Here is a 21867-nt window from a genome sequence, read left to right as displayed (position 1 = left end):
ATTTTTACAAAGCCCAGTTTGAACTTGATACCCCTATACCAAGCATTAAGGCAACAGGGTTACAGAAAAAATGACTTATGAGTTAGGACTATGATTTGTTTATAGTAGCTTTTCTTCTGGGAACTAACATTACTCAATTCATGTATGAGCAAGCCGTTAGCTTTAAATTGAACAAACATGAATGAAATATTGAGTAATTAATTAAGTGATGTACATAAGTCTATATTAATGATATAGCAATCCATTACAATGTAACAACAATGTGACTAGATCCATTCTTGCCGGTTATCCAAAACGGCACATCTCTTACCGCCAGAATAACCCTGTTGAGGATCCTCTCCACTTGGGTTGTCTTTAATATCACCTTGCCACAGTTTTTCATGATCTTAGTGTCTGCGCCTGGCAACAAACCAATACAGCAGAGCAATAAATCATGATGAGCTTTTGGATATTTGTATGATGAGAAGTGCCACATTCTGTGTAGCAACAGTCTATTTAACGGTTTTAGCTCATGTTGTCAGGATTTGTAGCTACTTTAGCTTTGCTGGTAAAAAAGTGGCATGCACAGTAGTACATTTCCAAGCCAGAGAAAATACTGTGTAGAGGGCACATATGTAATATCTTCAATGTTTACATTCATTTATCTCGTCACTTCTAGACATGTTAACCAACATTGACTCTTTCATCTAAAGCAGTGCATGTATTTTATGAACTAAACCGACAAGTTTACCTCAAACCCATGATCTAGTTTGCTGAGCTTTTTTCTGTATCCTCAATCGTTATGGAATCCGCAAATTTGACCTCAACCCATGACCTTTTCTGTTGTTGGTACACTGCTCCACTAACCATTCTTCGGAAACTGCAGTACCCTCATCTCATACTCTGACTGCCATCTATATGCCCACACAGTGCTACTGATGCTAGTTTACGATACTGTAAAACTGTTACAGAATTCATTTTTTTCGTACATTTTAAGAGCGGCATACCTGCATATATGGTTAGACCGTATGCGTGATCGGTGTTTCGCAGCACTGTCCCTCTGAGAAGGACGTGCTCAGGATCCAGCCTGTGGGTCTCCCCGTTCCACCGTAGCTCCCCCTGGAAGGAGTAGAGACGGCCATTGGGCTCCTCACAAAACACAATACCTGAGGATTAACAGAAGCAATTTAACACAAAATGGAAGGAGCCTACTATGATGTTTCTCCACTATAGATTTTACTATCGAATGCACAGGAACTGACTCTGACTAGAAACAGAGACAGAGAGCATGAGAAGAAATCATTTGGATTTGCATTACAGTTTTTCTCGATTGCTTTAAAGGAACCATATGTAAGAAATGTATTTCAATTAATCATAAAATGGCCCTGATATGTCACTAGACATTAAGAAATCATGTTCATTTCAAATACTTATATCACTGACAACAGTAATCCGGCCAGGATATTGTCATTTAAAAAGTGAAGTTGCAGCCCTCAACTGATGTTGATGTTGTGTTTTGGCCTGATGTGCCACCCTCCACCTATCTACTAATCACGAAGTCAGTAGTGTTTCGGCATCCGGGTTGGCAACCTCAAGTCGGGGGAGAGGGAGGGGATACACCGCTCTACAGTAATTTGAAAGTGATTGCAGTACCAGTTTTGGCCACAATCTTACATATGGTTCCTTTAATGCTTCTGTCAATCTAAGACAAAATGGAGGGGAGCCTAGCCTACTATGATGTTTTGCATTTGTTTTTGGTTCTGGACTGCCATCATCAATCAACACTGGGTGCTCTCAGAGTGCTGTGATGAGGATTTACAGTATGAGCTTGGGTCACCCAGACCCTGTTTAGGAACAATACCCAGTTTTTACTCTTCAACCATGCCAAATGACCCTGACACACAACCAAACACTGAACTAAAAACACAGAAGTCAATGAGAAACCAGCACCTAAGCCAATGTTTACCAGAGACTTCATCACCAGTGCATCTCGAACACTTTGTTTGATTTTGGAGACCCATTTGGAGACGGTGTATCTAAGGAATATAAGGTGTGTATCTACAACAGAGAGGCACACTAAGTTACCGTTGAAGCTTGAGAGGCTCTGCTCCAGCGGGTCAGAGGCCAGTGCATTGTGGGTAGCAGCCAGCGCCTGGCGAAACTTGAGGTTGGTCTCTCTGTCAAAGTGAGCCATAGCATATGACACTGTGGTTAGTCACCACATTTCCAAACCATGCCACAGAACTAGACCATTATGTAGTGGTTGAGGAAAGTAGTTTTCTAAACCAGATCCTGTCCTAAGCGTGAAAAACAGTGAACAAAGAACAGCTGCACTTGGTCTGTTCGGGGGCTGGTTCAATGTTGAATGGCCAGAAAGTTTCTCACCCATCTATGTCAGCGGTTTCCACATAGCACAGACTGTGTGGCTCAGTGCTGGACAAAAGAAGAAGATCTGCCTATGGACACACACACAGAGACACACACACACAGACAGACAGATGGATAGACAGAGAGACAGACAAGAAAAGGATGAAGAGTTATTTTACAGGCTAAAGCTTTTCAACCATTACCTATAGTCACTAAAGTATAATATCTCTCTCAAATATCTCCCTTCAATTAGATAGATAGATAGATAGATAGAGAGATAGATAGAGAGATAGATAGATAGATAGATAGACTCTCCCAGGCTCATCAATGCCACTTACTGGTATGATTTGGTCTTTGTGAATCCTCAGCACGTCTCCAACGGACACATCTTTCCACTGGACTGTTTTTAATCTAACACAAAGTAGAAAGAGAGAGAGAGGAGAGAGAGAGACAGAGACATAGAGAGCATGAGAAGTAATCATTAACATCACATTTTCAAAACAATCAACACACAGGCCTAAACAGAAGCACTCTGGCCAAAATGAGACACTTTTGCAAAATATACTTTATACAATATAAAACATTTAAAACATGCAACAAAGCTAATGCAAGGTTGGACTCTTTCAATGAGAGCTATGTTAAATGTATAGGAAAAAGGGTGTACAAAAAGTGTGAAACTAAAGAAAAGGTGTTAACACATTTTCAAGTGATGACTTCTGCTATGCTAAGAAGGTCAAATTAAGGTTCTTTAAGTGCATCTTTGCGATCAAGAAAAGCTATAAACATGAACGTTTTTTTTTTATGAACCTCAGCTACCCAGTGTCTGAGGCCAGAGAGACCAGCATCCCCCTCAGGGCTTACCCTCCTGAAGTCAGAAGATCACAGGACCTGCTGTTGATCTGTTTATCACTGCGTCTGCGCCCCTAAAACACACACACACACACACACACGCACACACACACACACACACACAGACACACACACACACACACACACACACACACACACACACACACACACACACACACACACACACACACACACAAAACATCATCAACAACAGCTGGGGAGTTTTTGGGGAATGAGTGCAAAATTGGGTAGCTGCATGTCCTCTTTATTGCTAGATCTCACACTATGATGTAATCAATCCCAACAACTATAATGTCCATGTCATGTGTACTGGGAACATCAGATGGGGGGAGAGAGAGAGAGGGAATGGGCAAATGGAGAAAGTGAAAGACAATGAAAGAGAGGAAGGTAGAGACAGGAAACTGGCCAAAAAGTGAAAGTGTGTGTGTGTGGGAGAGAGAGAGAAAGAGAGGCTTTTCAGTAGTGTTTAAACTCACCAGATCAGAGACCAGATCCTTGAGCGCTCGCACAAACAGGACTATGAGCAGAGGGAACACAGTGATGTACCATGGGATGGTGGCAATGACAGGCACACACTGTAAATTGCATGACACACATTGCATTACAACAGCTTCATAAAAAAAAATACACACAAAGACAACCATCCGGCATATTCCCAGGAAGCTGCTGATCAGCATTTGGGCCTGTGTCTCAGTCAGCTGGCATCAGGGTGGTTTTTAAAGTGTGTGGTTTAGTTATGAAGCTGCCTGGGGGAATGGTAAAGCAGCTAATATAAGAACCATATGACTTCATTCTCTGAGCAAAACAAAGCCGTAACACTCTAGGTTTACCACTAACAGTAAATTAACTTTAACACTAAACCATACACTTATATATTTAGAGTATGTCTATTTGGGTAGTTGATTATAGTGTAGTGTGATTATAGTGTAGTGTGTTTGATTATCATATCAAATAAGTTATCATATAAGTTAAATAGAATAGAATAATTAGAAAGTTTTGCCATGTCTGTCACTAAACCATACACTTGGAATATCATTCCTCAGTTTCAAAACACCCATGTCTCATACTACACTATGATCACCAAAACACAATACACTTATATCAACTAGTCAAATAAGAGTCAAATAGTTTTTGTTACATAAAGCCACAGCCAGCCCAATTTGATTAAAGTGTGAATGTCACCCTGGGTTATTTCCCTCTGATATAGGATAGAAAGGTTTCTCTTACCCACCTGCATTATCACTATCAGAAGGAAGTAGAAGTTTGCAAAACGCTGGAACTGCTCATAAATTGTGTACGGCAGGAAGTTCAGAGGGGTGTATTTATGACTGCGCATGGTATTGTCCTGCCACAAACAAACAAACAAACAAAAAATAAACAGACACTGAAACAAGGGATCCCAGTTCTGTGGAATGTAAAATAAGGCCATGCAGCCTCAGGTGAATTGCGAAATGTGTGAAACTCGCTCACCGCATATCGCCCCCATTGGAAAAAGAAGAACGACTTCCTCTGCAGTTGTTTATGGAAATGGTCAGAGTTTGCTCGCACCTCCCAGCTGATGTCTGAGCCAGCCATGGCAACAACATCACAAAGAGAAAAGAATTGTCATTGCAGAATGCTGGGGGCTTTGTGGTTTGTGATTATTCACACGCAATTGAGTAAATGTAATGACAGGTAAGGTGGTAAGAGATAAAGAAAACCTTTACCTGAACTCTCTGAACTGCAAGATTTCTTTTTGGCCATTTGAAGAGAAACGAGAGGTGCTCTAAAACAGATAGTCAGAAAAAGGTAGAAAAAGTTCAATAGTTGCAGTATATACAGTAAGATAAACATACTAACCCCTTTAACACTTACCTTTGTGAAAGGAAATGTCAATACTTGTTCAAAAAAATAATTATGATCTTAAGTTAAATGTAACATCTCCTGAAACGTTTCCAGGATGTTCAACTCCAGGCAGCAGAGCGGTCATTTCTGCAAGCTGAAGGAAAGAAAGAAGGAAATGGAAAAATGTGTCCTATCTCCAGTGGTTTGGGAAAAAATGTGATAGGTAAATAAGCAGTTAGAAGGTGGAGCTACAATATGCAGAGGGGCCACAGGTGGGTTCTTGGCTCTTATCTGTGACCACATCCAAGACTTACATTTCTATTGTAGAATGGATGGGACTATTGACACAGCAGCTCAGCTCATGCTTTGTCATCTTGCACGTTGACCGCTGCTTTGTTTGCTTCATTATGTTGGTGTACCAGCAGAACTTGGATAACCAGCAATGTCAAGACCCTTCTTAACAGGAAAAAGATGGCGTTCAGAGAGGGGGACATGGCAGAGCTGAGGCGCGTGCAAGGGGAAAAATTCAAGCTGAAGGAGGCTAAGGAGGACTACAGAAGGAAGGTGGAACAGAAGTTGCAGGAAAACAACTTGAAGGAGGCATGGGACTGCATGAAGGTTATCACTGGCCTGAAGAAGAACAGCAGTTCTGTGGAGGGGGACCTGGACAGGGCGAACCAGTTGAACCACTTCTACAACAAAACCAACATAACTTTTGAAGTCTATCGAACAACAGTACTTTCTTGACGTGAAAAATTATCTTTTAAATTCACACACATCATATGTGAAATTCGTGGCACAATTCAAACTGGACCAAAAAATAATTGTTATCTCTCCATTAACTCCCGTTCATATTTTTTTGAAAGATAGGTCCCTTGTAGCGGAAATAAAGCGGAAGTCACTGGGACACTCTATACCAGTGCAACACTCACCTCCATCATCACAGGCTATCGTACCCCCACCATCACTGGATTTTGCACCCCTCCCCCACATGGCGATCACAAACAATGAGGTGACAACGACTTCAGTCAACAGCCATCAGACACACAGATCCTAGATGCACCCCTCCCCCTCCCCTCCCCTTACACCCCTCACCATTACAACAGATCAAGTGAAAGCCCAACTAAAGAAATTGCGCAGCAATAAAGCAGCGGGGCCTGACAGACTGTGTCCAAGGCTACTCAAGGCCTGTGCTGCTGAACTGGGGGAGCCACTGAAGCACATCTTCAATTTGAGCCTACGCCTTGGACAAGTTCCAACACTGTGGAAGACATCATGTCTCACCCCTGTCCCTAAGAAGCCACACCCTAGTGAGCTTAATGACTACAGAGCTTTCGCTCTTACATCACACGTGATTAAGACAATGGAGCGATTGGTCTTAGGTATGCTCAGACCCCAGGTACGCCATGCACTAGACCCGTTACAGTTTGCATACCAGGAGAAAGTGGGCATGGACGATGCCATCACTTATCTTCTACACAGGACACATTCCCACTTAGACAAGGGGAAAAGTGCTGTGAGAATCATGTTCTTTGATTTCTCAAGTGCTTTTAACACCATCCAACCCCTCAGATTGGGAGACAAGCTCTTGCAGATGGGTGTGGACGCTCACCTGGTAACCTGGATTACAGATTACCTGACCGAACGACCACAGTTCGTCAGACTGAAGAACTGTCTCTCTGACACTGTGATCAACAGCACCGGAGCACCACAGGGAACTGTGCTCTCTCCAGTCCTGTTCACCCTGTACACATCTGACTTCTGCTACAACACCGAGTCATGCCACATGCAGAAGTTTTCTGATGATACTGCAATTGTGGGATGTATCAGGAATGGGCAGGAGGAGGAGTACAGGAGCCTGGTGGAGGACTTTGTGCAATGGGGCAAACTCAGGTGGCGTTTACACAACGCAGGTTTTTGTGAAGGTTTTGTTTGTTGAAGGTGAGGTTTTGTTAACGGTTACGCCTTGCGTGTACACGACGCCGGCAGTTTAGGAGACTGAAACCGATAGCTTTTGAAACCGGATTCCGTAGTGGGAACTTTTGAAACCGCCGGCTAACTTTCGCCATGTAGACGCCTGTAGGTGCAAAGCCGGCAACTTTATGACGACATAGCCCCACCTCTCAACTCAGCCACGGCACTCGACCTGACATGCTGCTTGTCAAAACAAACCAAACCATTTATTTATCATATTAAAATGTTTTTCTTTCCCCGGTCATGGTTTATGTGCACAATGTAGCCTATCAGCCTTTAGTGGCTAAATTAGAAGCACACGTTAGCTTAACTTAGTTAAACATTACTGCATGTTAGCGTTTTCTCCTAGCCTGGAAACCAGACTCTCTGACTTCGCCATTCCGACACGAGGTCATTAACAGTGGCGTAGCCAGGATTTTTCAACGGAGTGGACTTTTGCGAAGTAGGCTAGGCCGGGCCTTTATTTCTTTATTCCAATATGGGCAGTATAGGCCTACAGTAATCGTCCCAACTTTAAACAACACACAATTTCATCATAGCTCAGACGATTCATGGCAAAAAAAAAAACAATAAAAGGCTATATTGATAAATAGCAGGGGCAACAGGATTGGATTCTATAATAGCCTATGCACAAGAACTTCAACCGAAAGGTTAGTCGCGTCTCAAGGAGTCCAAGAGTGCGCCTCACACACAGAAATCGACCGGAAGTACGTAGGCAGGCCGAGGCCAGGGCCCACTTCCCCGAAAGCATCTTAAGCCTAAGAGCGTCGTAAAGTCCCTCTTACGAACGTCTTAAGATTTGCCGACTGTTTCCCGAAACCATCGTAGCTTAAGAGTATCGTGAAAACACTAGTAGATCTACGAGTGCTCCAGAGTACTCGTTACCGGCTAAGAGCGTCTTAACAGTACTTCTCACTGAGGTCACCAACAGGACATACAGAGGAATTACAACTTAGAATACATAATCCAATTTACGTTCCCATTCTTTATTGTGTTTACCTGTGATGAATCAGATTTTAGCGTGCAAAATAGCCTACATTTAATGGTCATAATAATGTGATGAAAAGCGGACAAAAATGCAATCAAGTTATGAAACGAGACGTTGCCAGAATAGTTTGACATTATCTTTGCTAAGTGAATATTTTATTAGGCCTATGAGGTAAAAAGCAGAGAAAGCAACATGTGGTTTAGTCTGTAGCCTACTGCATCAAAATCTAAGCCTGCACATTTCCTCTCTTTCTTACTCAACTTCTTTCTTATCTTCAAACGTGTTCTTAAGTGGCACCGCGAAAAATTATTGCATGGTGCAACAATCTAATCTTAAAATAATTACAATTATTTATGTCTCTGTGTGGTATATAACCTACTTGGGATGCTTACATGCAGATGTCAAAGTGTTTCTATTTTCGTATTGATGTGAATTAATGTGTAGATCCGAAGTTTAAATGGTAGGCCTATAGCTGTGACGTGCAGTCACCTGACATCACCGTCAAATCAGAGGATATTTCAGAACTATTAACGTGGACAGCTCCCCTTAAGAGCATCTTAAGAGCAGTGCATGCGCGTTCACGCTACGAGCATGTTCGGGAAACAGTCGGAAAAAGCAAACGCACGATCGTAAGATGAATCGTAGAAAACCCTCTTAAGAGCGTGTCTCCGTCGTTATCGGGGAAGTGGGCCCAGGCTAGTTTTCTCCAGTGGTGCTCAGACCTAATGCAATGCGTAGGCTAATCATTTGAAATTTCACATAGCAGTCACATACCTTGAAAATGAACTTTATTAGTTTAACAGTTGAATTGAAAACCGAATTGTCTGTAGTCTCCTTATTTCATGTGACTGCTTAACCAGAGCCCTTATAAAGTACCAAAGCCATGACGTAGCGTTGTCAAGGCAGCGATATCACTGGATCTAAACAAATCAATCTACCATTAGAAATCACCATAGCGGTGGCTTTCTTAATCTATTTCAATAATTTTACAATGTTTCTAAGACGTTAGTATATTTTTTTACAGTGAAGGAATCACATACTAGCCTACAACATATATTCATACCAACACGATCAAATTCGTGACTACAGAGTTTTATTTTAACATGGGTTTCCTTCGTAAAAGAGACCTGCATGTAACTTCACAGCATGCGGTTAAAATCCTTAAATTCACGGACGTGTTTTGGCTTTATTTTTTTGGCAAAAAATGTCACTCTTAACAGCCGCCAGTCTTTGAGAAGACGTGAAATATCCACTGGAATTTTGTTTCTTTCTAAAACACCTGCCAGGGAATCCGTGTTATGTGGCTAAGCTGCTGCTTAGCAGGTAAAACACGTTTAAATGGATATATTTATTTTTATTAGCTAGAAATGATGCCACATGTCTACATTCAATGCTATTTAAGCCACTTCGAAAGTTTGTTTAGATCCAGTGATTCTGCCATCATGGAAACTCTACGCCACACTTCGGGACTCTATTAGACATTCTCTGGTTTCAACAATGTTTTCTTCTACACGATTCATGCAAAATTATCGTGAAGCTTCTGCACAGCGGCGCCATCGACTGGTCTGGCATATGCACTACAGCACATTTAGCCGGTTACACCTCTGTGTGTACACGCAAGGTTTTTTCTTGCCGGTGTCGTTAAAGGTGTGAAAGCGGTAAGAGAAAATTCTCCCAGCGGTTTCGTGTAAAGGGCCCCTCTCAATCATCTTCAACTCAACACTTCAAAGACCAAGGAGATGGTGGTGGATTTCCGCAGGTCTAAGCCCACTCTGCTACCAGTCCACATTGATGGGGTCAATGTGGAGGTGGTAAGCACCTACAAGTATCTGGGTCTCCACCTGGACAATAAACTGGACTGGTCAGCCAACACTGATGCACTCTACAAGAAAGGGCAGAGCAGGCTGTACTTCCTGAGGAGGCTGCGGTCCTTCACACATTGAAGCAGCAAGCTCCTCAGGATGTTCTACCAGTCTGTTGTTGCCAGCGTCCTCTTCTATGCAGTAGTATGCTGGGGAGGAAGCACAAGGAAGAAGGATGCGGGGCGAATTGACAGGCTGGTAAGGAAAGCTGGCTCTGTAGTGGGAGCTGAACTGGAGTGCATCACTTCACTATCTGACAAAAGGACCCTGAACAAGCTGATCAACATCTTGGACAATGAGTGTCACCCACTCCACAGCACTATTGTTAAGCAGAAGAGCCTGATCAGCTGGAGACTTCCTTGCACAACAGACAGACTGAGAAAGTCATTTGTCCCCAGGGCCATTGAACTGTTCAATGCTTCACTTAAGGGAAGAGGAGAGATAGACTTCTCTGCATAGTCTGTCTGCCTCTTCACCCCCTCCATGTTTGGATACTGTCTGTCTACTAGCCACTTTTACCACTGTCTTTCTGCCTCACTGTTTGCGTGCTATATTAGCACATTAGCACATATGCATAACCCCTCCCTCCATGCCACAGCCGAACTGTGGCCACACATACCTTTTCTTAAAGTAGTTAAATATATAGATAGACTTTATTTTTGCATTGTTGCACTGTTGGACTTACTCATTTGCACTATCACCATGACCACTATCACCATTGCACTATCACCATGACACTCATTCACACAGAGCACCTTACCTTACCTTACTATGCACAGAGAATCACAGGCTCAGTCCTGCCTCAGTCATTGCAAGCGCCTCTGATTGATTAATCACCACTATGTGGATACTGTTTTTAGAATTGATTTAGATTAAGTGTTAGTTAGTATAATTTGTATTTTAGTATATTTAGTATATTCTTTATCTTCTACTGTCCTTATTGCTTAGTTGTGTTTTTATATTATATACTTTAATTACTTTTTCTGCTGTTAAAGAATGTGTATGTGTTGTCTGTATGCTGCTGAGACCTTGAATTTCCCCTGGGGATCAATAAAGTATCTATCTATCTGTCTATCTATCTATCTATCTATCTGGTTTCTGTTCCCCTTTGGGAAATGTTTGGTCCAATTTCATTGGATCACTCGTGTTCTAGCTGTTGTTTGTAGCTTGTTCTACAGTTCAGATTTGCCCACTAATTCCCATCAAAGTCAGGGCACACATACTACACTGCCTCTATAATGCCTAACATGCCTGTGGTTCGGGTAACTCACCATGTCCGCTGGAGCCGAATCCAACTCCTGTATCCTTTTGCTCTGAAAGTCCTGGGTTATGTATTAAAGCCCATGAGCTATCTACCTGAGGACAGAGCACTGACGAAACACAGGCACACCTGCTAATTTGCATGCATGTGAAACAAGTGATCCATTACCATCACTCCCTTACCCTTTTTCTCTCATACCCCATTCAAAACAATTGGATACATGTGATTCCATGGGGTGGAGAGAGAGAAAGGAGAGAAAGAAGAAAAAGAAGAGAGAGAGAGAGAGAGAGAGAGAGATGAATAGAGGAAGCCCTTTGGTGTCAAATGGGTTCATTTTCTGAGGACACAAACACCTTTGGTCCCAAGACTCTCAATCAGTCTGTCTCTCCTGTCACCGCCAAGGTGGCAATCACTCCTGGGAGTCTGCTCTCCCAAGCCAGCATGGCCTATTAGTGTGTTAACACACACTGGATCACTCTCCAGTGGAAACAGGTCATCATTGGGCACACAGCTTCACTGCTGCTATAGACACACGTCACTAGCGACAGACGGTGTGTGTGTGTGTGTTTGTGTGCGTGAGTGAGTGTGTGTGTGTGTCTTTGGGATGTAAGTATGCATTTAGGTGGGGAACACTGCATCATTGTCTGCACTGTTTTTTAAATCCTTGGATCCCGGCCATTCAGCACACAGATCTGATTTCACCACTTGCTATCTTCCTCATGTGGCCTCTCTGTCCCTGTTGTTTTGCAACTTTCTGGCCTCTCTCTCTCTCTCTTTTTGTGTGTCTCTCTCTCACTCACTCGCTCTCTCCCTTTCCTCCCCCACTCTCTCTTTCTCACTATTTCACAAGTGCTTTGGGTATCCAGATAAAGCGCTATATCAATACAATGTGCTGTAGTTCAGCCTTTCCATTCAGGATTTGTTCACAGATTTCCCTTTTCCTTTTTGAATGACAGAAGTGCCTTCATTCTATATGGTTTTTTTTTATATTTTTCTGTTTAAGTGGTGCAGTACAAAACTATAGAAATGCTACATTTACAATGAACCAAAGTGGAATAAATCTCACACTTCAATTGGACATAGAGCAATAACCACAAGATTCACCACACACTGTACATGGAAACCTAGATTTCACCTCACACAAGCGTGGCCTGATTTCGATCTGTGTTTTTGTATGTTTAAATTCTGTAACCTCCTTTGTTATAAAGCATCACAACACATATCTTAGTGTTCTATTTCACAATTGTCCCATCTAGTGGCAAAACAAGAGAACTGCAGCTTTTCAGAAAATTAAAGACTTAAAAAATGAATGTTGTTCAGTTCTCAACAGCAGTGTGAGCTTGATCTGCAAGTGTGACTCTTATCAAGTGTCAATCTCAATGCTTTTTTTCCACAGCAACTTCATGCAAGTTCACAGCTGCTAACGGTTTGTGTGATCGAGGGGGGAAAGTGTGTGTGTGTGTGTGTGTGTGTGTGTGTGTGTGTGTGTGTGTGTGTGTGTGTGTGTGTGTGCGTGTGTACATATGGGTATGCACATCTCTTTGTGTGTCCATTTGTTTTGGGTAAGCGGTTGACACCTGTGTGTGAAAACAACCAAGCAGGGCATCTATTTATAAATTTGAGCCTAGCGCCAGGGTGGTATTGCACAGCATGCGTGATATTCGTGGCTTATAGTCCCTGGCCTTCTGAACAATGTGACCAACCAAACCGGCTTGGCCTGGACTTTTCCGCGACAGTTAAACCGTGACAGTTAAACTGCAGACCGCTTACCAGGCAAAAACCTCATCTCCACCATACCACATTTCCTACCTTCGCTCGCTATAGAAAGTCCGGTGGAGGTGGCGGTCGCTGTGATGGGGACAGGCTGGAGCTAAGCTGCTGGGACTGTTAAACTGGAAATCCAAAGCAAAGCGCAGGGGGTCATGAAGGTAGAACAAACTGACCAGAAGAAAAAGAGATCAGGAGATAAATAGATACTACATTTTCAATATTTCATGGCAACTCAAAAAGCATGAAGTAGAGCTGCGCCTTGTTTTTAAGTCCTCTTGAGAAAGGTTCTCTGGTGCAGTGGTCAAAAAGTCTTAGTACATTGGCAAAGAGGACTTGCACTCTGAGAGACCAGTAATCACACAAGGTTGGTTATTAGACCACTGTATTTTAGTTTTTTTCTTAATTTTTCAAAAGTTTTTTGAGGCAACACAATGTGCAAAAAGTGCAAGAGTGCTGTACATTCCTCATATATTTCATGGCACCTTTCAGGGCACCCAAGGTTGCCTGACAGATAAAAAAACATCAGTAAAACGTACACTGACATTAATAAAACATTAAATGAGCAGGTTTTAATGCTGGTTGGAAGGTTTTAAGAGCAGTTTTAAATTGTGGGAGTCAAAGGATGTGGAGTGAGGTGAGTCCCATGGTTTGGGTGCAGTGTCGGAGAAGGCCCTTGCACCTATTGTGGTGATTCTGATGTTTGGAAGGGCCAGAATTTCTGCTGTACATGACCACAAAGAATAAGAAGGAGTTAGAGTATGTTGGGTTCAGTGATATATGTATTAAATAAATACTAGAAATGAAGGCTTAAAACACAGAAAGACTTAAACAGATGGAGGTTAATACAGCCCGTAACTGTCTGTCTGAATGTGGGTTGGCATGGTAGGGCCCAAGAGCCAGTGTCATGACCAATGGTCCATTACACCACAGCCCACTTTTGTGTTGAGTTAAAGAGCTAGCCTGTGGAACAAAATATTTTCTATCTGTTGAGCATGAAAGAGACAGGAGTTGGAAATGATGAAGCTGCCTGCAAATAGGTAGCCTGGATGCCAGCCAAACTTAGCCCCACCCACAACATTTGAGGTTGGGAAGTTAGGTCTGGACTTGTTCCGTTGTGGAGCAACTATGCCCGAACCAGAGTGGTTCGGACCAGAAGAACTCCTTAACGGTTTTGTTCAGACCTGAAAATGCAACTGTGTTTGACAGACAGAGGACAGATGTAGGGGGGGGGGGGGGGGGTCTTAGTGTTTCGTACACTTGTACAAGTAGTTAGAGCTAAACGTTAAACCTATTACACTATGTCATACATTACCTTACATTATGTTTTATTATGGTCAGGTAGAACAACAGGCCTGTCATGAAATGTACTTTACCAGTAGGCTATGTGGTTTAGTGTGCCCCAGTGCCCTAAAAACATACACCACAATCAGCTACAAACCAACACCATTATCAGAGGCATATCTGCAGCCTGGCTCATCAGCAAATTATTCTGCTGGGCTCTGTTTCAAAATAAAATCTGCAGTAATGACTACAGAAGATGGAGTCTGTGATGAGCCCATCATAATTATATGTTATATCATGAGAAATGTTTTAAATATTATTTATATTAGCCTACTGTACTTATATTTTAAAGGAACAAACCAACTTTTGGGGAAATTTGCTTATTTGCCGTCTACCCGAAAGTTAGCATCTACCTTGATGATAGATGATATATACCCTTCTCTGTGTGTGCAATAACCCAGTTATTATATACCCAGTGATACTGTAAGCCTAGCTTAGCATAATTTACTGGAAGTGGGTTACACCAGTTAGCCTACAGCTAGCCTATAGCTAAAAGGAAGCTAATGGCAAAAGGCTAACAGTGTGTCAGATTGGGTTATGGCACACAAAGAGAAGAGAATGGTGTGTATCCTCTTATCTAACTGTGGGGTAGATGGAAAATAAGCTAATTTCTTTCTTTCAGTCACAATACTACACCACAAATCATCACTCAAATAGGCTATCTCAGGGGTGGGCAACATTTTTCTCCATAATGATCTCCATCAGTGTTTTCTGAATTAAGCTGCAGGCCACACATTAGTACATTGTTTTAGTAAAGTCAGCTCACAGTGTATATGATGTGCTCACATTTTACTTTAAAGCTTTACCTTCTAGGAGCTCTGTACAGAACACAGGGACCTTTTTCTCCCAAAGGTGCTGCCTGTAAAAGCATTTTACAGCCAGGCCTGGGCTGCGGAACAAATGTTGCCCCTTTGCGGGCTATCTGAAAAAAAAAAGAAACATAAACATATTGTAACGTCGGCGCACAAGACATTGCATAGCGTTCTCCCACGCAGGGCATGCTGGGATACGGGGGTGAACATTTGGGGTTTATGTCTGTGTTTCTCCTTAGTTTTGAGTGTAAAGTTAGCGTCTTTATTGTAACATGTTCCCCTTTTAGTTCTCCCTCGTGTGTGATCCTTTTTGTGTGGGGGGCTGCGTCCTCCCCTGTATGTGTAGTGTGTGTGTGTGTACTTGACCTGCTCCGTGTGCAATGTGTTCTGTGTCTGTGTCCCTGCTCTTGTTCTCAGCTAATAAACCTTTTGATTGGACAACTGTGTGTGTCGGCTTCAAATCGTTACAATATGTATGTAAATATATTTAGAAACATATATATATATATACCAACCACCAATTCACACATTTCTCATTGTCAAACAATTCCCAATGTTTCATGAAGCAGAAATGGTTTTGTTCAAAGGGCAACATGATTGTGTATTGTGTACATGATGTATGTATTGTGTATCTACGGTATTTAGATAAGGCAATCACAGTGGGTTGGTGGCAGTAATAATGAGGTTAATGCACGCCCCCATGTGTGTATGACTCAACTGAAAGAGTTATGCTGGGAATAACGTGGGTGGGCGCGAGGGGGTGGCTGGCGAGAGTGGGGTAAAGGTGTAAGGCTTGCATGCTGTGCCTCCACTCTGCAGGGTTTGCAGTTGATCAGACAGAGTTGCAGTGTTTGTTTGGCCAAGTGTGACACTCACCACGTCTGCAGGTGATGGATGCCCCATCAACTGCATCATTGTGCTGAGAGATCCTGGAAATGAAAACACCTGTCACTTCAGTGTAGTTATTCATTGATTTCAACATTGTATAAGTAATGATAACAGCGTAGTTTATCTCAGTAGCCTAAGGACATAAGACATACAGAAGGTTCTAATTTAAATGGCAGGCAATGTGCAAACTAAGTGTCTTGTGCATGAAGTGTACTTACTGTGTAGCATGTGGGAGCTGGCTCATCAATGTTTGCACTTAATTTTATTAGTAAATTGATTTTGCCTAATTATTAAATTACCTTTAGTTAGTCTTTGCCCATTGAAATTAGGGCCCATGATGGGTTCCAAACGATGGCTCTCAATTTCAACCAACTAGGTTTCAAGCAGCAGTAAGATTTGGCCAAAATCTAGTGAGTAAACTTCCTGAAGGCCATGAAAAACCTTCCAAGCACTATAGCCTACATATCAGTTTCAGCTTGAACACAGAACTACATAGTGCATAGGCTATCCTATATTGTCACTGGGGAGAGCTATATTTCTGTCCATTGCATGGCCACTGTATATCATATAAAAATGTATTTGACTGATACCAATACTAGGTGCATAACACATAACTCAGAAAAAAAGTGGCACATTGTTGCATTGGTGTAGATTAGGCCCTACTCGCCAATACAACACGAGCCTATACAAGGATGCACAATCAAAGTGACCTTGCACTCTTCTGCAGTTGCAGTCAACAACTGGAAAAAAGAAAAATACCATAACAAATAAAAAATAATACATTTAAAACAAGGTCATCACGGGAAGAGTGTATGTATGTCAGCTCAAAGGCAGGAAGTGGTTCGTCAGCAGGATCAAACGTGCCACGCAACGCTTTACAGTAAACTGATGAAAAACCAAAACAATTCAGGTACTATGACCAGTAGCTGCTCTGGTAATACATGTTCTGGCATGTTACATGAGAACTTCTTGGCTGCTGCTTGACTTGCTACTGTTATGCGATGTTTCTCTATTCAAAATCATGCATGCACCGTAAAAGTGAAACCCAGTCGGTGAAAAACGCCCAATGTGTATTCCCACACTAATTGTTCTTGTGGTGATGGGCACGAGGCGCAAGACTTGGCTCAAGGTAGAGCGAGCCAGCCCAGATTGCGAGGAGCGGGGAGGTAAACAAGACGTCCTCTGAATTCCGTGTAGCTGTGTAGGGCTGTGATGAGTCACTGACGGAGATCAAAGAACTGGATGAGTCACAGAGGATGAGTCACAGGTGAATACCGACGGGTGCATCGGCTCCTTCACAGTTCTCCCCTCTCCCCAAATGCAGCAGCCCCCTCTCACAACTTGGACACCCCCTCACCGCCACCACCACATCCGCTAGTTTTCACAACCTGTTGACATCTTGGCCTCCTTTTCGATGCAACTCAGACCACAAGTTATGCATTTCTGTAGGTGTGTAGACTAGGGCCTCATACAACCTCTGCTCTTGTGTGTTTTTTTTTTTAAGACAAAAGAAGTTTATGGCTATTATGCATTAAGCAGCCTACTCGGCACAACACATAGGCTACACCTGACATTCACAATAGGCCTATGTAGAACATCTGTCCCAACACCTGACTGAATAATGTTCTCCATAGAATCGTTTTAGAAAGTCTGCGTTGTGCTGACGATTAACGTTTACCTGAGGCTTTGTCGATGCTTTTGCATGTATGGATAAGAACGCCTAAAAGACGCTTTACACTACTCTAGGAAGAAGTTGGTACTGCTATACCGATGTAGCCTTACTGCATACCTGTCAACACTCCCGTTTTTCCCGGGTTTCTCCCGTATTTCAAGGTCATCTCCCAGCACCCTCCCGTTTTGTAATTTCTCCCGGAAAACTCCCGTAATTTGCATGGCCATCAAACTCCATTTTAAAATCATTGATCCATTCAGGTTGTCAGATTGTGTATGAAATACACCCTACACATACACGATCACTTAGTTTCAATTTCAACCGTTTTGTCATAGGCTAAAACCTGGCAACCCAAAACCCAAATAAGGAAGCGGGAGCCGACTGCCCAGCCGAGTCTCGTCGTAAGCAAGCGGGCTAGTTGAATGGCCTACTCCAGAACTAGCTGTTGTGAAATTGTTGGGAATTTAATTGATTAACACATCACATAAACTGTTATTGAGTGTTGTTGATACACTGAACTTGTGCCCTAGGAACCAAATCTGACAGCAAGCAGCTTTGGAGTTTTGGAAGTAGACTGCAGGCAGGCAGCTGGCGGATACATAACTGGCATGCGTAAGGTAATGGTAAGGTAAAAGCAACGACCGAAATGCACTGTTGAAACACGTGTATGAAACGTATTAAATATGCAAACACAGATCCGGTATAAACACTGACCCCCCCCCCCAAAAAAAAACTCCCGTTTTGGGAATGTTGACAGGTATGCCTTACTGTACATACAGTAGCCTATGTCATATTTCACTGACTCACGCGAGAATGGACTATTTGCGATAGTTACTTGACCCACGTCGCAAGTCTTTTCGCATGTTCTGGATTTCCGGATTTCAACCACTTTGCATTAAGAGGGCGGTTACCCATGTTCAAGATACAGAATAGAGAGAGAGAGAGGGAAAGAGAGAAACACAGAGAGAAAGAGAGAGATCCCAGATTCAATGCTTGATATAAATGCGACTGAGAAAGTGTTTTGTTAGCTTTCATGCGTGTGTGACAGGAGCGAATACACCCTTCACGACTTCAACCTTGCTCTTCAGCACTGTGCCACAAGACAGCGCCATACAGGTAGGCTACGGTACACATCCCTAATCTAAAACATTCAGCTTGAGTTGTAAAAAATTACAGGCTGCTACTTTTACGTCCACTTTAATATAGACTAAATACACATGTTGTCTTTGAAGTTACAGCAATTTCATTGTCTAAAACAACTGCAAGGCCTGATGTGTTTAATACTTCTCTGGTCTCTTACAATAAGATTCAATACTTTTTTGATTGGCAAGCAAACATTTTTTCTATTTTCGATTAATGCTTTTCTCTTAATTAAATTAACATAATTTGATCTGGCAAGGTGTGGACATCTACAATCATTCAGTGTCCATTAGCCTTATGCAGAATGAAGGAGTTGTATTTGTCAGTGTTAGGGTCTCTGCATATTTGTTGCACTTTCTTTAGCTGCAGGAAGGGCCCAGAACACCACAAAACTTAACACCTCAACCAACATATGTTCCATATGTGTACTTCTTCATTACAAATGTGTCCTTATCACTGGCATCAAAGTTTGATTCTCATTAGTACTTGTGCTGAAACCGTAACCCCCCCCCCCCCCCCCCCAAACACACACACCCACGCACCCACACTTACTTCCTCCAAAATGTCCTTTCTCTGACCTTGAGTATTTGTTTTGACCATTTATTTCCTACCCTTATAACTAGGCCCATGTGTACTCCACTGAGCAGCACTAGTCTCCTGGCAAGCAGGTCTTCGCCATCGTCCGCTGTGGAGAGGAGCTGGGATGGTGGTGAAGAGTCGCCTGTTCCTAAGAGTCTCGTCTCCTTACCGGGCCCATCACTCCTGTCCCAACGGCTGCTGAGGCTGCAGCCCTTCAAGAGCCACCTGGTGCCAAACCCGCGGCGCAAGCGGGAGATGACACCGGCCAGCAAGAAGGACGCCCTGTACTGGGACAAACGCCGCAAGAACAACGAGGCGGCCAAGCGCTCACGCGAGAAGCGGCGCCTCAACGACATGATGCTGGAGGGCCAGCTGCTGGCCCTGAGCGAGGAGAACGCCCAGCTGCGTGCCGAGGTCTTCAGCCTGCAGTGCCACCCGCACCAGGGCAGGGAGCCGGACCTCACGCGCCCCTTCCCGCCGCCCACCGCCATACAGTGTCCAGTGCCAGTTCAAGGACACCCGCTTATGAGCCAGCCACCGTCCACTCTCTGGGGCTTCAAGGGCAGCTGTGTGCCCCTGCTGGAGGGGCCGAGAAGCAGGTCAGTTGGGAAAGTCTCTTGCCTGGCCCTGTCTCAGAGCCCTTTGAGTGTGTATCAGAGGGCTCCGGACGTCTTCTCGAGGTCGTCTCCGCTGCTCCCCTCCTTTGTCCACCCCCAGAGCGCGGCCTGTGTTCCTCATCCAGAGTTCATCTTTAAGCCCACCAACCTCAGCCAGTCTTCGGCAGAGGCGTCGTCAAAACCACACAAAGCAGCTCAGGTCTCTTCCAGCGATGACGTCCCAGTGGGAGAAGAGACTGCCCCAGCCCCACTCCAAAAGGCCTTTCCGCCCCAGTGGCAGGTTATCCCTCCACAATCCCTCCCCTCCTCTCCTCAGGGTAGCCCCAGCTGGCTGCTGCCTCATCTCGGGCAAACTGCGCTCCATGATGGCTTACTGGTTCCCTGGAACTCCTCCTGCTTCTACCCTTCTTCACTTTACCCCAGCTTGCCCCTGTCGCTCTATCTGCCCCTAAAACAGGCAGGTTGTACCAAGCACGTAACTGAAGCATTCCGTTCGCGGAGCGTCCACTGCAACAATTAGCTTCCACTGCAATTAGTGGAACTGGCTACACACCAGAGGTGATAGTGGCACGTTCATTCAAAAAATTAGAGAGGTCTTCTGAAACTATTTTTACACTCCACGAACGGAGCACCTCAAGTGCGGACCTGGAGTAGCCCGTCTGAAAGACTCTGCATTGCCCTACCGAGTCCTACACACGTGGAGAAATTTCAACTGAGCTAAAGAGGTACTTGAGTGCTGAGAACTGTTAAAAATTCTGTTAAAAACTGCAAAAAATTATGTGGAAAAAGCAGGTTTTAGAGATTTACTTCATCCTATTTTTAACCTTTCATACTGTTGTTTAACTGGTAGAAAATAGCTTTTATAGTTTTTGATGACATGCTGATTTTCTTTTTGTAATTTTTCATCACAATGGAAAATGTGTGGATCATGGATTTTGTAGGCTTATTTTTTATAAATTAAACTGATGTGTGTAAGTTTGTTCTCCTGAATTTTTATTTTATTTTAATATTTGTAAATATTTTTAAATATATTTTTAATATATTATATTTTGAATATAACAATTGTAAGATAGCATTGCAAAACCATTGCATTTAAAAATAAATATAAAAACAGATTAAAAACAGACAAAAAATGTAGAAAATAATATAAAAGTATTACTAGTGAACCCGCTAGTTGAAATGCTACACCATCGCTTCTTCAAATAGCCTACAGGATTTGGTTATGTTTATGTAGGCATAAACCAAATAATTAGCATATTACAAACGGACAGTCTTTTCACTTTATTGGGTGTAACTGTACATTTGGTTGTGAAAAGATGGCATGATGTCAAAACAGTCAAAATGAAACAAAAAGACAAAAACATTTAACTAGCCTATAGAGCTCAGGGTCTTCCTTCATGTTACTGAGCCACCTACCAAATAAAGCACTGATTTTAGACATACAAATTATATGTAGTAAACATTTTTAACATGAAATCTAACCATCTTAACCAAAATTAAACCAAGTTATAATTTGAACTAAACCATCTCTGAGGTCTCTTTCCTTGTTAGACTTCATTGTGAATATACAAGTGACAGCCAGTCACTCATTCTCATCCTCTCTGGATGTTAAAGCCACAGAGTTCTAATGAATGTCTGTGTGCGTGTGGCATAAATGGACAGGGTTCACCACTGGGAGTCTCCCACACATTTTCCATGTTCCAGCAGACACAGCAGACTTTCAATAAGATAGCCTATCTCCAAAACACCTGACATCAGATACCATGTATTTCCACACAGCTTTAAATTAACTGTAAAATAATGTCTCTATTAGTCAGTGTGATCGTCAGATTTGTTTTTATCTAAATGGTGACGGCGTTCCTCCAACACAATGTATCAGTTCCTAATGTGGCCACAGGAGGGAGAAATATCCCTGTAAAACCA

General features: G+C 42.9%; 2 protein-coding genes across 5 annotated transcripts in view; one reads left to right on the top strand and one right to left on the bottom strand.

Moving 5' to 3' along the window:
* Positions 1-17206, bottom strand: part of atp8b3 (ATPase phospholipid transporting 8B3) — a 30363-nt gene extending 13157 nt beyond the window's left edge. Inside the window, exons 1-13 of one of the 4 annotated variants that reach the window (XM_042057481.1) lie at positions 16155-17206; positions 15925-15977; positions 15043-15158; positions 4923-4981; positions 4687-4778; positions 4448-4561; positions 3693-3791; positions 3208-3269; positions 2685-2757; positions 2365-2435; positions 2065-2156; positions 987-1145; positions 311-399 (exon numbers count right to left, since the gene is read on the bottom strand). In XM_042057481.1, the coding sequence (XP_041913415.1) occupies positions 311-399; positions 987-1145; positions 2065-2156; positions 2365-2435; positions 2685-2757; positions 3208-3269; positions 3693-3791; positions 4448-4561; positions 4687-4778; positions 4923-4981; positions 15043-15158; positions 15925-15977; positions 16155-16164 (1089 nt within the window). In that variant the 5' untranslated portion in view covers positions 16165-17206. Of the gene's footprint in view, positions 1-310; positions 400-986; positions 1146-2064; positions 2157-2364; positions 2436-2684; positions 2758-3207; positions 3270-3692; positions 3792-4447; positions 4562-4686; positions 4783-4922; positions 4982-5070; positions 5195-5354; positions 5531-11135; positions 11180-15042; positions 15159-15924; positions 15978-16154 lie in introns of those variants that run through there. The other 3 variants (XM_042057482.1, XM_042057483.1, XM_042057484.1) reach the window with 3 other exon arrangements.
* A 1171-nt stretch (positions 17207-18377) lies between these two features.
* Positions 18378-20919, top strand: si:dkey-172o19.2 (nuclear factor interleukin-3-regulated protein). Its single transcript, XM_042057485.1, has 2 exons — positions 18378-18724; positions 19372-20919. The coding sequence occupies exon 2, from the start codon at positions 19376-19378 to the stop codon at positions 20462-20464; it is 1089 nt and encodes a 362-aa protein (XP_041913419.1). The 5' UTR covers positions 18378-18724; positions 19372-19375; the 3' UTR covers positions 20465-20919.
* The last annotated feature ends 948 nt before the right edge of the window (positions 20920-21867 follow it).

This window comes from Alosa sapidissima, chromosome 12, assembly GCF_018492685.1.
Source record: "Alosa sapidissima isolate fAloSap1 chromosome 12, fAloSap1.pri, whole genome shotgun sequence".
NCBI classification, from domain to species: Eukaryota; Metazoa; Chordata; class Actinopteri; order Clupeiformes; family Clupeidae; genus Alosa; species Alosa sapidissima.
Note: the sequence above shows the minus strand (reverse complement) of the source record. Positions and strands in the feature narration are given on the sequence as shown.